Source organism: Homarus americanus, unplaced genomic scaffold (genome assembly GCF_018991925.1).
Source record: "Homarus americanus isolate GMGI-L3 unplaced genomic scaffold, GMGI_Hamer_2.0 scaffold7732, whole genome shotgun sequence".
In the NCBI taxonomy this organism is placed as follows: Eukaryota; Metazoa; Arthropoda; class Malacostraca; order Decapoda; family Nephropidae; genus Homarus; species Homarus americanus.
In genome coordinates, this window is record NW_024739921.1 from 2,603 (window position 1) to 20,880 (window position 18,278).

The 18,278-nt window shown below is 49.9% G+C and overlaps 1 protein-coding gene across 4 annotated transcripts in view; it reads right to left on the reverse strand.

Annotated features, from left to right (window-relative positions):
- Positions 1 to 7,139: 7,139 nt before the first annotated feature.
- Positions 7,140 to 18,278, reverse strand: part of LOC121875024 (cholesterol transporter ABCA5-like) — a gene marked incomplete at its 3' end in the record, with an annotated part of 115,291 nt that continues 104,152 nt past the window's right edge. For all 4 annotated transcript variants that reach the window (XM_042379376.1, XM_042379377.1, XM_042379379.1 and 1 more), the window contains 3 exon segments: positions 7,140 to 7,336; positions 10,184 to 10,415; positions 17,709 to 17,848. In XM_042379376.1, coding sequence (XP_042235310.1) covers positions 7,140 to 7,336; positions 10,184 to 10,415; positions 17,709 to 17,848 — 569 coding nt within the window.

The window sequence follows — 18,278 nt, forward strand, 5'->3', positions numbered from 1 at the left end:
CAAAGGGCATCACTCTAGAGGGACAGTGTGGCTCAGGCCTCCCAGCAAGGGCATCACTCCTGGGAGGCAGGTGGCTGGGACCTCAACAAAGCATCCTCCAGGAGACCAAGTGTCAGGCCTCAGCAAGGGCATCCTCTGGGGAGGGCAGTGTGGCTCAGGGCCTCAGCAGGGCATCACTCTGGGGAGGACAGTGTGGCTCAGAGCCTCAGCAAAGCATCCTCCCAGAGGCAGTACGCTCAGAGCTCAGCAAGGCCTCACTCTAGGAGCAGTGTGGCTCCAGGCCTCGGCCAGGTCTCACTCTGAGAGACAGTGTGGCTCAGGCCTCAGCAGGCAGCATCACTCTGGGAGGCAGTGTGGCTCAGGCCTCAGCAGGCATCACTCTGGGGAGGCCCAGTGTGGCTCAGGCTCAGTAAAGGTCTCTCACTCTAGGAGGACAGTGTGGCTCAGGCCTCAGCAAGGCATCACTCTAGGACGGTGTGGCTCAGGCCTCAGCAAGGGAGTCTCTCCTCTGGGAGGCAGTGGCTCGGAGGCCTCAGCAAGGTCTCCTCCTAGGGAGGGCAGTGTAGCTCAGGCCTCAGCAAGGAGCATCACTCTGGGGAGGACAGTGTGGCTCAGGCCTCAGTAAGGGCATCACTCTGGGGAGGGACAGTGTGGCTCCGAACCTCAGCAAAGGCATCTCCTAGAGGGACTGGTGTGGCTCAGGCCTCCTTAGGGGCATCACTCAGGGGCGCGTCGGCACTCCATGGGGCCTCACTCTCGGAGGACAGTGTGTCGGGCCTCAGTAAGGCATCAGGAGGGCAGTGTGGCTCAGGCCTCCTTGGGGACCTCACTCTGGGCGGGGAGGACAGTAGTGGCTCAGGCCTCAGCAAGGGCATCACTCTCGGGGAGAGACAGTGTGGCTCCAGGCCTCCCAGCAAGGGCATCACTCTGGGAGGACAAAGTGTGGCTCAGGCCTCAGCAGGCATCACTCAAGAGGGCAGTGTGGCTCAGGCCTCCAGCCAAGGCATCACTCTGGGAGGGACAGTGTGGCTCAGGCCTCCAGCAGGCATCACTCTGGGAGGACAGGTGTGGCCAGGCTCCAGGCCTCTGGCAAGGGGCATCACTCTGGGAGGACAGTGTGGCTCCAGGCACTCAGCAAGGGCATCCACTCTGGGGAGGGACAGTGTGTCAGGCCTCAACAGGGGCATCACTCCTGGGGAGGACCCAGTGTGTCAGGAGACACTCAGCAAGGCATCACTCTGGAGAGACCAGTGTGGCTCAGGAGGGCCTCCAGCAAGGGCATCCTCAGGAGAGGGGCAGTGTGGCTCAGGCCTCAGCAAGGGGCCTCACTCAGGGACAGTGTGGCTCAGGCCTCAGTGGGGCCTCAATCTAGAAGGAGGGCAGTGTGGGCTCAGGCCTCCAGCAAAGGGCATCCTCCTGAGAGGCAATGTGGCTCCAGGCCTCAGGGGGCATCCTCCTGGGAGGGCAGCAGTGGCTCAGGCCTCCCAGCAAGGCATCACTCTGGGAGGACAGTGCTGGCTCAGGAGGCCTCAGCAAGGAGTCTCCTCTAGGAGGCAGTGTGGCTCAGGCCTCAGCAGGGGCATCACTCTGGGAGACAGTGTGGCTCAGGCCTCAGCAAGGCAGCATCCTCCTAGGGAGGGCAGTGTGGGCTCAGGCCTCCAGCAGAGGCATCACTGGGGAGGGGGCAGTGTGGCTCCAGGCTCCAGCGAGAACATCACTCTAGAGAGGGCAGTGTGTGAGCCTCAGTGCAGAGCATCACTCTACAGAGGAGGGCAGTGTATCAGGCCTCCAGCAAGGGGCATCACTCTGGGAGGGACAGTGTGGCTCCAGGTATCCCAGCAAGGGCATCACTCTGGGAGGGCGGTGTGGCTCAGGCCTCAGCAAGGCATCACTCTAGGAGGGCAGTGTGGCTCAGCAGGCCTCAGTGAGGGCCTCCTCCTGAGGAGACGGTGTGGCTCAGGCCTCGTGGGGCCTCACCCTGGGACAGTGTGGCTCAGGCCTCAGTGAGGGCCTCACTCCTAGGGAGAAATTGATGTGGCTCAGGCCTCAGCAAAGGGTCTCACTCCTAGAAGGGCAGTGTGGCTCAGAGCATCAGTGAGGCATCCTCTAGGAGACAGTGTGGCTCAGCACTCAGCAGGGTCTCTCACTCTGGGAGGGCCCCGAGTGTGGCTCAGGCATCTGATAGGGGCTGCCTCAGAGGCAGTGTGGCTCGGGCCTCAGGCGGGGCATCACTCTGGGAGGCAGTGGCTCAGCAGGCCTCCAGCAGGGGCTTCACTCTGGGACAGTGTGTGGCTCCAGGCCTCGGTAAGGGCCTCCTCCCCAGAGACCAGTGTGGCTGGAGGCGGCCTCAGTAGGGCCTCACTCTGGGGAGGACAGTGTGGCTCAGAGGCCTCAGTAAGGGTCACTCTAGGAGGGACAGTGTGGCTCAGGCCTCAAGTAAAGGGCCTCACTCTAGGACAGTGTGGCTCAGGCCTCCCAGTGAGTCTCACTCTAGGGAGGGACAGTGTGGCTCAGGCCTCCAGTGGGGCCTCACTCTGGGACAGTGTGGCTCAGGCCTCAGTGAGGCCTCACTTCCTGGGACAAGTGTGGCTCAGGCCTCAGTAAAGAGCCTCACTCTAGAACCAGTCCATGGCTCCAGGCCTCAGTAAGGCCTCCTCTGGGACAGTGTGGCTCAGGCCTCAGTAAGGGCCTCACTCTGGGAGGACAGTGGCTCCAGACTCAGCAGTGAGGCCTCACTCTGGGAGGAGCAGGTGGCCAACAGGGCATGATAAAGGCTCACTCTGGAACAGTGTAGCAAACCAAGGCCTCGAAATGGGGGCCCCTCACTCTAGGAGGCAAGGTGGCTCCAGGCCTCAGTAAGGGGCCTCACTCTGGGACAGTGTGGCTCAGGCCTCAATGGGGCTGCACTCCTGGGAGGAGCAGGTGTGGCTCAGGCATCCAGTGAGGGGCCTGCCTCCTCCTGGGAGGCAGTGTAAACAGGCATCAATAAGGTCTCACTCTAGGACAGTGTGGCTCAGGCCTCAGTAAGACCTCACTCTGGGAGGACAGTGCGGCTCAGGCCTCAATGGGGCCTCACTCCTGGGACAGTGTGGCTCAGGTCTCAGTAAGGCTCACTCTGGGACAGTGTGGCTCAGCAGGCCTCAATAGGGGCCTCACTCTGGGGAGACAGTGTGGCTCAGGCCTCAGTGGGCCTCACTCTGGGAGGTTAGTGCAGCCAGGTCAGTGAGGCCTCCTCCTGGGGAGGACAGTGTGGCTCAGGCCTCAGTAAGGCCTCCTCCTGGGGAGGCAGTGTGGCTTGGGCCTCAGTAGGGGCCCTCACTCCTAGGACAAAGGTGTGGCTCAGGCCTCAGTAAAGGAGCCTCCTCTGGGACAGTGTGGCTCCTCAGGCCTCAGTGAGCCTCACTCTAGGAGACCCAGTGTGGCTCAGGCCTCAGTAAAGGAGCCTCACTCTGGGGAAGAGCAGTGCTGACAGGCCTCAGTAAGGGCCTCCTCTAGGGAGGACAGTGTGGCTCAGGCCTCAGTAAGGCCTTTCACTCTAGGACAGTAGCTCAGGCCACTCAGCCGAGGGCTCACTCTTGGAGACTAGTGTGGCTGGGGCCTCAGTAAGGCCTCTACTCTAGGGAGGACAGTGGCCAGGCCTCAGGCCGGGAGGCCTCCTCCTGGGGAGACAGTGTGGCTCAGGCCTCCAGTAAGGCTCCTCCAGGAGGACAGTGTGGCTCAAGCCTCAGTGAGTCTCACTCCTGGGAGGGCAGTGTGGCTCAGGCCTTGATAAAGTCTCGCACTCTAGAGGCAGTGTGGCTCTTGCCTCAATGAGGGCCTCCTCTAGAGGAGGGACAATGATGTGAAACCGGGCCTCAGTAAGGGCCTCACTCCTGGGAGGCAGTGTAAGCTCAGGCGCAGTAGGGCCTCACTCTGGGACAGTGTGAAACCAACGAGGCCTCAGTAAAAAGGGCCTCACTCTAGGATGGTCCTGGCTCCTGGCACTCAGTAAGAGCCTCCTCCTAGGGAGGGACAGTGTGGCTCAGGCCTTGTGGGGCCTCCTCTGGGAGACAGGTGGCTCAGGCCTCAGTAAGGGCCTGCTCTGAGACAGTGGCTCAGGCCTCAGTAAAGGGGCCTCCTCCTGGGGAGGGACCAGTGTAGCTCAGGCCTCCAGTGGGGCCTCACTCTGGGGAGGACAGTGTGGCTCAAGGCCTCCAGTGGGAGGCATCACTCCTGGGGAGGACAGTGGCTCGGGCCTCAGTAAGACCTCCTCCTGGGAGGCAGTGTGGCTCAGGCCTCAGTAAGGGAGCCTCACTCTAGGACAGTGTGGCTCCAGGGCACTCAGTGGGGCCTCCCCTTTCTGGGGAGAGCAGTGGCTCCCAGGCCTCCAGTAAGGGCTCCTCTGGGGAGACGATGGGGCTCAGGCCTCCAGTAAAGAACTCACCTCTAGGACAGTGTGGCTCAGGTCTCAGTAAGGGGCCTCACTCCTAGGAGGCAGTGTGGCTCAGGCCTCGATGGGGGCCTCACTCTAGGGGAGGGGCAGTGTGGATCAGGCCTCCTCCTGGGAGGAACAGTGTGGCTCAGGCCTCGAGTGAGAGCTCGCACTCCTATAGAGGAGGCCGGTGTGAGCAGGCCTCCTCTGGGGCGACAGTGTGGCTCAGGGCCTCAGTAAAGGGCCTCACTCTGGGAGGGCAGTGTGGCTCAGGCCTCAGCAAAGAGCCTCACTCTAAAGGAAGGCAATGTAGCTCCAGGAAGCACTCAGTAAAGGCCTCACTCTAGAGAGGCAGTGTGGCTCAAGCCTCAATGAGAGCCTCACTCTAGAGACAGTGGCTCAGGCCTCAGTAGAGCCTCCTCTAGAGGTGTGGTCAGGCCTCAGTGAGGCCTCACTCTGGGAACCCAGTGTGGCTCAGGCCTCCCAGTGAGACCTCCTCCTAGGGCAGTGCTGGCTCAGGCCTCAGTAAGGCATCACTCTGGGGAGGGGACAGTGTGGCTCAGGCCTCAGTGAAGGGTCTCACTCCTAGGAGGACAGTGTGGCTCAAGGCCTCAGTGGAGTCTCCTCTGGGGACAGTTGGCTCAGGTACAGTAGGAACTCACTCTAGGAGAGGACAGTGTGGCTCAGGCCTCTGACAAGGGCCTCACTCTGGGAGGTGTGGCTCAGGCCTCAATAGGAACACCTCACTCTGGGAGAGACAGTGGCTCAGGCCTCCAGTGAGGCCTCACTCCTAGGAGGTGTGGCTCAGGCCTCAGTGGGCCTCACTCTAGGAGGGACGAGTGGCTCAGGCCTCAGTGGAGTCTCACTCTGGGGACAGTGGCTCAGGCCTCAGTAAGGGCCTCACTCCTGGGAGTGTGGCTCAGGCCTCAGTGAGGCTTCCTCTAGGAGGACAGTGTGGCTCAAGAGCAGGCGCCTCAGTAGAGGCCTCCTCCTAGAAGTTGTTAGCTCAGGCCTCAGTAGACTTCCTCTGGGGAGAGACAGTGCAAGTAGAGCCTGATAAAACTCACTCTGGGGAGTGGTCAAGCAGGCCTCCAGTAAAGAACTCACTCTAGGAGGACAGTGTGTGGCTCAGCAGGCTCAGCAGGCCACCTCCTCCTAGGAGGACAGTGTGGCTCAGGCCTCAGTAAAGGGCCTCACTCTAGAGAGGACAGTGTGGCTCGGAGGCCTGGTAAGGGCCTCACTCCTGGGAGGTGTGGCTCAGGCCTCTGACTCAGGAGCCTCACTCCCCGGACAGTGTGGCTCCAGGCCTCAATGGAGTCTCACTCCTAGAGGAGGACAGTGTGCGCAAAGGCCTCAAGTAAGACCTCACTCTGGGAGGAACAGTGTGGCTCAGGCCTCCAGTAAAGGGCACCTCTGCTCCCTAGGAGAGAACCAGGCGGGGAGTGTGGCTCAGGCCTCAGTAAAGAGGGCTCACTCTGGGGAGACAGTGTGGCTCTCGGGAAGGGCTGGCCTCAAATGGGGCCTCACTCTGGGACAGTGTGGCTCAGGCATCAGTAAGGCCTCACTCTGGGACAGTGTGGCTCCAGCAGGCCTCAATGAGTCTCACTCTAAAAGGGAGGGACAGAGTGTGGCTCCAGGCCTCCAGTAGGGCCTCACTCTGGGAGGTGTGGCTCAGGCCTCAGTGGGGCTCACTCTGTGACAGTGTGGCTCCCGGGCCTCAGTGGGGCCTCCTCTGGGAGGACAGTGTGGCTCGGAGGCCTCCAGTAAAGAGGCCTCCCCGCTCTGGGGAGGAGTGTGGCTCAGGCCCCTCCAATGGGGAGCCTCACTCTGGGACAGTGTGGCTCAGGCCTCAGTAGATCTCCTCCTAGAGAGAGGACAGTGTGGCTCAGGCCTCCAGTAAGGGCCCCTCACTCTGGCGGAGGGCAGTGTGGCTCCAGGCCTCCAGTAAAGACCTCCCACTCTCTGGAACAGTGGCAGCTCAGGCCTCAGTAAGGGTCTCACTCTAGGAGGGCAGTGTGGCTCAGGCCTCAGTAAGGGCCTCACTCTAGGAGGACAGTGTGGCTCAGGCCTCAGTAAGGTCTCACTCCGGGGGAAGCGTTCATAGCTCAATAAATGGTGTCTATTTACTTAATTCGTATTGGCGAATTTTTGTATCTAGAACTTTTGTATCACAAGGGCTACCTATACTGTACAGCACTGGGTCAATACTGTACTAAAAACAAGACACAAGAACCCGTGAAACATTTGGCCCCAGAGAGAGAGAGAGAGAGAGAGAGAGAGAGAGAGAGAGAGAGAGAGAGAGAGAGAATGCTTCTTACAAGGCCTCTGGCATGGTTGGTAGCCTTCATATAATTTTTATACCTATTTGATTGTTAGATCTCTTGATACAAGTTTTGGGTCGTAGTGAGTCACCCATAACCAGGTAGTGAGTCACCCATGACCAGGTAGTGAGTCACCCATGACCAGGTAGTGAGTCACCCATGACCAGGTAGTGAGTCACCCATGACCAGGTAGTGAGTCACCCATGACCAGGTAGTGAACCACCCATGACCAGGTAGTGAGTCACCCATGACCAGGTAGTGAGTCACCCATGACCAGGTAGTGAGTCACCCATGACCAGCAACAACTTATAAGTTAAAACAAGTAACTTTATCTTAATAAGGTGAAGAAACTGTAGAACTAAATGTTATCACAGTAAACCTTAATACAACTGGGCCATCATACTTACATGACATCCACAGCATTGACAGCAAATCCCTGAGTGTCATTCTTATTTGTTCTATCACCATCCTCTTGTTTAATACTGAGAGACGCTGAATGAAGGGGAGACGAAGATGAAGATTTATCACGAATCATTTGATGAGCTAAATTATCCACTGAATGATGTCTATTATCATGGTCCTCTTCACTCAGAGCGAGGAAAACCTTAAAACAAGAGACATAAACAATAAATAAACTCTTCACCCTCACTAAAAGGCTTTATAGTTCACAGGTAAACCAACATGACAGATTAACGTATACAGTAATAGTTCCGTTAGCCGGAATCCCCCAAACATGGAAATCTCCGATAGCCGGAATTGAAATCTGCTCGGAAAATCATTCCCAAAGCTGGAATTTTCCAAAAATGTCCGGCTTTGGCAATAACTCTTCCGAGGTTGAAAATCGAGAGAATTTTCTGAAAAGTCTTGAATAAAGATAAAAGTTAAAATATTTGTTTGCAGGTATCAGTCCTGACTCAGTGTCAGGTGGAGGTAGGGTGTGGGATTAGTGGTCTCATATTACTGACCTGACCTGATTCAATGTCAGGTGGAGGTAGGGTGGAGGATTAGTGGTCTCATATTACTGACCTTCTGATGGAATGTCAGGTCACCCTTTCATGGGTGGAGGATTAGTGGGTCTCATGACCTGAAGATGTCTTGAATAAACACAAAAGTTAAAGTATTTTTAGGGAGATTTTGATAAGTATAAGTATAAATGAGCAAAGTTGTATCCCTTCAACATTACGTATTAAAATATGGAGTGAGAAAGGTGTTGGTGACTAGAGAGATGGAGTGGAGAGGAGTGGTAACATGCACCAGTGTTACCAAGAGATAAGTTCCTCAACAGCTGATCTTTAACTCACGACCACACAACAAGACCCTCACCCTGGATGCTTGTTGTCTTAATTCCCGTGTGTGTGTCTGTGTGCGTGTGTGTGTGTGTACTGTGTTAATTACTAAAATTATTAATCTTATTGGAAACGTTTGGTAGAGAATTTAATAAGGATCATTATGGTATCAAATTCATCTCCCTATCACAATTAGCCACACTTGGGTGAGAAAGGGGGAGGGGGGCTGACCATGGGACCCTAACCCCCCAAAAAGATTCTCTGCTTCCGTCAACTCACTAACACCACCTACACTCCACACACCCTAACACACCCTTCAACACACACACACCAACACCACCTACACTCCACACACCCTAACACACCCTTCAACACACACACCCCAACACCACTCACACATCCCAGCACATCAGCGTGTGTGTGACTGCCTGGTAAAAGATACATACAGTATTTTTTACATTAATCTTACTACTGTACATCTACAACCATCGTTAGTCAAGGCTTTAATGTACACAAAATCACTACAATAACCTCTAATACCCACTTATTTCATCCCATATACAGTGGGGTATGCTATAGCGAATCTAATTGGTTCTAGAACCTCGTTCGTTATAGGATTAATCCGTCCCAGGCCCCCAAATACAACCACTTAACACTGAAAAATTTCTGTGGAAATTGTAAAAAATACGATACTTTATCTTACCTTAGTGTTGTTCAGCATGCAGGACAGGAGGCAGAGGGGGAGGGGGGAGGAGAGAATTATGGAGAAGAGGTGGAAGGAGAGGAGTCATCCTTCCTAGCCCTCTTTGGTGACTGTCTCACAGGCACTTTGTCTGTTTATTTATAATTTCTTTCTTAGTTTCAAGGGTTATTAGCTTTCTCACTCGCTTTTGACGATTCATTGTTACAATTGTACACTTGTATAACAAAATAGTTATAAAAATGACACAAATTTCCACATCAAAAGACGAAATTTTAACAAGTTCAGTGGTGCACTGACTACACAATGAACCAATATGGCACCTGACGCTCTTGCTGGGAGCCGCGGTACAACAATATTCAATCGCCAGACGAAATAGTCCCGCATTCATCCGAGTTCGTTGTAAGAGTTGCGTTCATTATAGCATTCTCAAGTTTATAGGTAAAACCGTTCATTATAGGAATACCTGTATATTTTGTTTCTCTTTCCACACACCTCTCATTTTATTCATGGTTTTCAATATTTATTTTATTTTTTTCATTTAAACAGATTTGCACATCGAAGACTTTTTTGGAAAGTGTACTACACTACATAATGTTAACTGGAGTGTGACGTAGACAGGCAGGTAGCGTATTGCTGTGTAGAGCCAGAGGGGCCTAAGTAAGGTACAGTACCTTATCTGTGTTCACTTAAATATGTCTGGTATTTGCATACTGTACTGTACACTCGGTAAAAAGAGTATCTTTCAGGAGAGCTCCGGTGAATTTCAAACTGAACACTCCACACGCAGGGCTACCAATGTAAGGTGTGCCTCGTGTGCCTTCATCAAAACCTTCGTTCGTGGTGTTATTCTGTTTCGTACAAAATTTGTAAAGATATTTTTTTACCGAGAGTACAGCATTAATTTATCTATACTTATATGTGGCCATTTATTACTCTGCCAATGTAAGTACAGCTCCTCCCCAACTTACGACAGGGTTAGGGACCCAAATCCAGGTCGTAAGTCGAAATGGTCGTAAGTCGGAAATGCTTAAATAACACACACAAAATCTAAAATGGGTGTCTCCTTTTCTTCTCAGCACCACAAAACTCTCACTTTTAAGCTTGCCAGCCAATTTAAAGTGAATTACAAACGAAAATTTTGTCTGTGTACTGACGTTGGGACTCGAAAATACGTAATTAGACAAAATTTTGGCACGACTGAGGCAGGTCATAAGTGCGGGCGGTCGTAAGTCGTGGAGGAGCTGTAGTCCAATCACCAAATACGTCAGACTTAAAGTGTTCACCAGTTCATAAGCTGTCAACACTAGACACAAATAATGACGACCTCCATCACCTATGTATCATTTGAACATATTTTTCAGTTGTCATAAACAGACAAGTGTCGTGCAGTTGATAATGATACAGTGGATACATAAGAGCTACCAAACACATTGAGGATACATAAGAGCCACCAAACAGTTACCTCTTCCAGTGTCGTCATGGAGATGCCATAGCCTTCGATGTCGATGTTTTCCTCGGCGACGGTGATGTGTCGATCGAGCTTCATGAAAAGATTGGAAAATTCCCGGGCAGAATCTGAAGGCAGAATAAAGGACATTTCCTTTCCATAAAAACGTGCCATCTGGACCTGGGGAACAACCTCCTGCAGTGCTTCAGTTACTCTGTTGGCATCTACGTCCTCACCGACTACCAGCCTGTGTGGCAAAATGAAAATGTTACTTGACATCAATTTAAATCTATTCATTCAAGAAAGGACATTTGTAAGTGACTGTGCCTTCACTCTTCTATAAAAATACACCATTTACGAGCTACAACTCTTACTGTAAACTGTAGGTTAATTCTCAACATAATTATCCAAACATTTACTACGACTTAGGGGTAGTTATAAGGGGGGTGACCCGCCCCACCCTAAACCAAGTGGCCTATATATGATAGATATAAATATAATCAAGGAAAAAAACATTGATTTTAGTCCCATACATGTGTGGAAAAACTGTACCTGTAAAGAACCACTTACAGTATGTGAAACAGTATATAATGATGGCCACTTACAGTATGTGAGACAGTATATAATGATGGCCACTTACTGTATGTGAGACAGTATATAATGATGGCCACTTACTGTATGTGAGACAGTATATAATGATGGCCACTTATTGTATGTGAGACAGTACATAATGATGGCCACTTACTGTATGTGAGACAGTATATAATGATGGCCACTTACTGTATGTGAGACAGTATATAATGATGGCCACTTACTGTATGTGAGACAGTATATAATGATGGCCACTTACTGTATGTGAGACTTACTGTATGTGAGACAGTATATAATGATGGCCACTTACTGTATGTGAGACAGTATATAATGATGGCCACTTACACGTGCGACGGTATAATGATGGCCACTTACTGTATGTGAGACAGTATATAATGATGGCCATGCATACAGTATGTGAGACGCAGTATATAATGGCCACTTACTGTATGTGAGACAGTATATAATGATGGCCACTTACTGTATGTGAGACGGTATATAATGATGGCCACTTACTGGCCCATGGCGAAGGACGGTATAATGATGGCCACTTACTGTATGTGGAGACGGTATATAATGATGGCCACTTACGGTATGTGAGACAGTATATAATGATGGCCACTACAGTATGTGAGACAGTATATAATGATGGCCCTTACTGTATGTGAGACAGTATATAATGATGGCCACTTACTGTATATATGAGACATTATTATATAATGCACAGCCACTGCCACAGTATATGTTCGGTGGGTGGTGAGGCAGTATATAATGATGGCCACTTACTGGCATGTGAACAGTATATAATGATGGCCACTATTATGTGAGACAGTATATAATGATGGCCACTTACTGTATGGCAGAGACAGTATGTAATGATGACCTTACTGTATGTGAGACAGTATATAATGATGGCCACTGCATATGTGAGACAGTATATAAGATGGCCACTACTGTATGTGACGGTATATATAATGATGGCCACTTACAGTATGTGAGACAGTATATAATGATGGCCACTTACTGTATGTGAGACGGTATATAATGATGGCCACTTACTGTATGTGAGACAGTATATAATGATGGCCACTTACTGTATGTGAGACAGTATATAATGATGGCCACTTACTGTATGTGAGACAGTACATAATGATGGCCACTTACTGTATGTGAGACAGTATATAATGATGGCCACTTACTGTATGTGAGACAGTATATAATGATGGCCACTTACTGTATGTGAGACAGTATATAATGATGGCCACTTACTGTATGTGAGACAGTATATAATGATGGCCATGTACAGTATGTGAGACAGTTATAATGATGGCCACTTACTGTATGTGAGACAGTATATAATGATGGCCACTTACTGTATGTGAGACAGTATATAATGATGGCCACTTACTGTATGTGAGACAGTATATAATGATGGCCACTTACACGGTATATAATGATGGCCACTTACTGTATGTGAGACAGTATATAATGATGGCCACTTACTGTATGTGAGACAGTATATAATGATGGCCACTTACTGTATGTGAGACAGTATATAATGATGGCCACTTACTGTATGTGACAGTATATAATGATGGCCATGTACAGTATGTGAGACAGTTTATAATGATGGCCACTTACTGTATGTGAGACAGTATATAATGATGGCCACTTACTGTATGTGAGACAGTATATAATGATGGCCACTTACTGTATGTGAGACAGTATATAATGATGGCCACTTACTGTATGTGACAGTATATAATGATGGCCATGTACAGTATGTGAGACAGTTTATAATGATGGCCACTTACTGTATGTGAGACAGTATATAATGATGGCCACTTACTGTATGTGAGACAGTATATAATGATGGCCACTTACTGTATGTGAGACAGTATATAATGATGGCCACTTACTGTATGTGACAGTATATAATGATGGCCATGTACAGTATGTGAGACAGTTTATAATGATGGCCACTTACTGTATGTGAGACAGTATATAATGATGGCCACTTACTGTATGTGAGACAGTATATAATGATGGCCACTTACTGTATGTGAGACAGTATAATGATGGCCACTACTGTATGTGAGACAGTATATAATGATGGCCACTTACTGTATGTGAGACAGTATATAATGATGGCCACTTACTGTATGTGAGACAGTATATAATGATGGCCACTTACTGTATGTGAGACAGTATATAATGATGGCCACTTACTGTATGTGAGACAGTATATAATGATGGCCACTTACTGTATGTGAGACAGTATATAATGATGGCCACTTACTGTATGAGACACAGTATATAATGATGGCCACTTACTGTATGAGACAGTATATAATGATGGCCACTTACTGTATGAGACACAGTATATAATGATGGCCACTTACTGTATGAGACAGTATATAATGATGGCCACTTACTGTATGTGACAGTATATAATGATGGCAAGTACAAGTGCGTGGATGACACTTTCCTCTATGACTCCAGTGTGAAGGAAGCGTTCTGGCACACCTACGATTTTCTGGTGATCTGCGCTCACACAGGTATCACACTGAAACCATAAAAGTTGTTGTTCTGCAGGAGAGAAGCCCAGTTTGTGGTCCACCTGGGGTGGGACCTCTACCAGCCCAACGTGTCAGCCATCAAGGACTTCCCCATGCCTGATCAGCCATCAATAACTGACATCAGGTCCTGGCATGGCCTGGTTAACCAGTTGGCTCCCTTCCTTGCCACTGCACCTGTGATGGAGCCCTTCCGTGAGCTCCTCAAGAAGCCAGTGGGCAAGCAGGTGTATTGGGACGACCAGCTGCAGCTCAAGTTTCGCCAGGCCCGGGACACCATCTGTCAGTTGGCCAGGGACGGCTTGGTGTACTACGACAAATCCAGGCCTACGGCAGCTGTCACTGATTGGAGCAGGGAGGGCATCGGCTTGGTCGTCCTGCAACAATACTGTGCCTGTGCCTCTCCAGAGACGCCCTTCTGCTGCAGGGGAGGGTGGCGGTTGGCTCTGTGCGGTAGCCGACATCTGAGCACGGCCAAGGCCGGCTACACCGCAGTAGAAGGGGAGGCCCTGGCGGTGATATGGTGCCTGCGCAAGGCCAGGCTGTTTGTAATGGGCCCCTGTCTCATCAACAGAACATATTATATAAAAGGGTCAATACATCTGAGATTATATTCAGATTCACCCCTGTAACTTTCCACTGTCTATGAGTAAGACATGAGTTGGACACGTGAGCGGGCAACTCACCCAAGAGGGCGAGACCCATAGCTCAGCATTTCTGTAAGCACGCACTGCGATGCCCTTAAGCTTCAGTAGCTCACCTCAACTCATATCGTAAGGACGTGACCTAACGTTTATTATACATAAACGCCGTCCCCTTCTCATTCACTCCTAGACAGTGGGACTTACGGTTGATCAACACTCAGGAATTATATATACAACCTTTTATAATAAAACAAAGGAACTACCGTTTGGGTTTCGTTACTTAAAACCCAAATATAAATATATGTGAACGGACTGGTTAATTGGACAAGCAGCCGATTCATGTTCCTCCTTGGCTGTCCCAACCTCATTCTGGTGACGGACCACCGCCCCTTAGTTGGCTTGCTAGGGGACAGAGCCCTCGCGGATGTGGCGGATCCACGCCTGCAGTTCCGTTTCACGGTCAAGTACTTCCCAGGGAAGCGGAACTGTGCCGCTGACGCCCTATCCAGCTTCCCCTCCCTCAGGGCGGCGCCCGACGCGGAGGACATGGACCAAGAGGAGGACCTGTGCACTGCAGTGTGTGCAGTCACAATCACAGCACTGGATCAGGATGGGTGCATCACTATGGACGAAGACACAGCGTGCAAAGCGGCTGCGGACGACCCAGTGTACCAGATTCTAGTGTCGAGGGTGCTGGCGGGCGACTGGCGCCCCCATAAGTCACAGGAGGTGGCCTGTCTGTGCCCGTACTTCTCGGTGAGGGACAGGTTGGCTGTGGTCGGGGGTTTGGTCACCTACACCTTTGACCAGGGCTGCGTGCGCCTTGTCATCTCCGACTCCCTCCGCCACCGGGTCGCCGTTAACCTGCATGTGGTGCACCAGGGCCTCGACCCCACGCTCGGGCGGGCCCGGCAGTCTGTCTATTGGCCTGGCATGGAGGGTGACCTGCAGTATCATCGGTCCCGGTGTGATGCTTGCGAGACCCACGCCCCTTCCCAGCCTCCGGAGTCGTTGGTCTTGACCCCAGTGCCAGAATATCCCTTTCAACGGGTGGTGGCCGACTCGTTCCACCTACAGGGCCACACGTACCTACCATATGCTGACTGACTCACAGGTTGGCTGGAGATCACCCACTTCCCCCAACGAGGCCACCTGCTGGCAAGATCATCGCCAGTCTGCGGGGTTACTTCACGAGGTGGGGGGCACCTGAGCAGATCTCCACGGATGGAGGTACCAACCTTGCCAGCCTTGAGATACGGATTTCCTCAAGTCATGGGGGGTCGAGGTGCGGCTCTCGTCGGCCCACTTCCCCCAGTCCAATGGCAGGGCAGAGGCTGGGGTCAAGGCCGCCAAGAGGCTCCTCAGGGATAACACTGGGCCCGGGGGTAGCCTGGACTGCAATAGGACATCCCAGGCCCTCCTCCATTACCTGAACACACCTCTGCGGGGGGTGAACAAGTCACCCGCCCAACTTGCCACGACATCCCCGTGGCCAGACAGCACTATATGGTGGACCAGCACTGGTGGCGGGCACTTCATATGAGGGAGGTGCTCTTGGCCGAAAGCCAGGACGGGATCTTTCTGTCGCAGGGGGAGGTGTCCCGCCAGCTGGCTCCCCTAGCTGTGGGGTGCCCGATAAACTAGCCCCCTTGCAGGGCAAATTGTAAAAATTACAGCACTAATATTTCCTACCTAAACTAACATTTGCCCAAATTAACAATGAAAATATAATATCATAAAATGCAGTGTAATGAAACTGTCTTACTTAAAATAATATGTGGAAGGACGGTATGACTATAAAAAAAGCCAATGTTTCTTACAATATTATAGACTGTACAGTACTACAGTAAAACCTCACTAAGGTGGACTAACTGGGGGCAAGAGGTGTCTGGGATAAGAGGCTGTCCACCTTAGAACAAATTTTTCCCAAAAGACGGCCATTCTAAACAAAAACTGAGTACACCACCAATGTATCCAATTTTTATGAAAGAAATACATTTTTGTTAATCAAATTTATTTAAAAAAGTAATGTACATAAAATACTGTACACTTACATTCAGTTCACTGATAAGGTCTTAGGCTTAACCTTCTCATCACCCTTATAATATGTGGAAGGACGGGACTATAAAAAAAGTTATTGTTTCTTATTCAATATTATAGACTGTACAGTACTACAGTAAAACCTCACTAAGGTGGACTAACTGGGGGCAAGAGGTGTCTGGGATAAGAGGCTGTCCACCTTAGAACAAATTTTTCCCAAAAGACGGCCATTCTAAACAAAAACTGAGTACACCACCAATGTATCCAATTTTTATGAAAGAAATACATTTTTGTTAATCAAATTTATTTAAAAAAGTAATGTACATAAAATACTGTACACTTACATTCAGTTCACTGATAAGGTCTTAGGCTTAACCTTCTCATCACCCTTATGGACACCAAACACTTCCCTAGGGGCCGTGGTTATTGTTTCATTATTCAATAATAATGTGAATGTCCATGAATGTATAAAACTGCAGTAAAGTAGTCCATAATACTGCACATAAGACGCACCTCCTATCTTACCAGTCAATATTTGGATAAAAACTTCTGTGTGTATTTACCTCCTGTAGCCACAGTTTTCTTAAAATAATATAAATATAGTAACAGTAAATGTGAGGAATATGTAATAATAATACCAACAAAAAAATACAGTATTGCCAAACCAGTAAATAAAATGAAAGTTTAACACCGTCACCATTTGCATACACTCCCTGGTTCACCATAGCAACGAAGACCCGCTGGCACGCCAATTCCCCAGCAATGCTCCCCCAACCCTACACTCTGGGACCATCTTCCCCTCCCCAGCTAGGTCATGTGCAAAGAAATGCATATTCCCTTTGCGTCACTATTGAGCAATATTATATCAGATGCAGTGGAGACAAAGTTTCTCCCCATAAATAACGCACAACGATGATGGTGAAGGAGAGAGAGAGAGAGAGACACAATGATGGTGAAGAAGAGAGAGAGAGACACGATGATGGTGAAGAGAGAGAGAGAGAGACACTACCGATGATGGTGACAGATGATGGTGAGAGAGAGAGACACGATGATGGTGAAGAAGAGAGAGAGAGAGAGAGACACGATGATGGTGAAGAAGAGAGAGAGAGAGACACGATGATGGTGAAGAAGAGAGAGAGAGAGAGAGACACGATGATGGTGAAGAAGGGAGAGAGAGAGAGACACGATGATGGTGAAGAAGAGAGAGAGAGAGAGAGACACGATGATGGTGAAGAAGAGAGAGAGAGAGAGAGACACGATGATGGTGAAGAAGGGAGAGAGAGAGAGACGATGGTGAAGAAGAGAGAGAGAGAGAGACACGATGATGGTGAAGAAGAGAGAGAGAGAGAGAGACAAGATGATGGTGAAGAAGAGAGAGAGAGAGACACGATGATGGTGAAGAAGAGAGAGATGATGGTGAAGAAGAGAGAGAGAGAGAGACACGATGATGGTGAAGAAGGGAGAGAGAGAGAGACACATGATGATGGTGAAGAAGAGAGAGAGACACGATGATGGTGAAGAAGGGAGAGAGAGAGAGACACATGATGATGGTGAAGAAGAGAGAGAGACACGATGATGGTGAAGAAGGGAGAGAGAGAGAGACACATGATGATGGTGAAGAAGGGAGAGAGAGAGAGACGCCATAATGGTGAAGAAGAGAGAGAGAGAGAGAGAGAGAGAGAGACTCACGTGAGATGATATCCAACTCCAAACTTGTTTTTCAGGAAGAGAGACGACCCACAACACTGAAGTCTGCCGTGTGACATAATTGCTTTCCGATCGGCCAAAATATCCGCTTCATCCATAAAATGAGTTGTGAGCAGGATAACCTGTTGAATGAAGAGAATTGGTGGATTTGATTCTCTGAGACATAATTGAGCAACAAGTGTACCGTACGCATCTGTGTGTATCTTACGGTACCATTATAGTGAGTAGAGTACATATCTGTGGACGTACTACACTAGGGTGCTGGGATACAAACTACTCCACCTTCCAGTGCCTTACTTTTTGCTTTAAACTGAATTATTGAGTAACTATATCATTGACTGTGTACAGAACTTCATATTTTTATAAGTACAGTACTGAATGATCTTTCAATGTACAGTATGTGCTTTAAGGTAAGGAGAAAAGCTGCCCAGAATATATCCCTGATCTCTCCTTCTGTATCACTGAGGTGAACCTTCTTGAGTCATGATACTGTATGTCATTACCCAAAAGGTTTATCAGGAACTCTTCCACTTGGTAAACACTGTAGAGGAA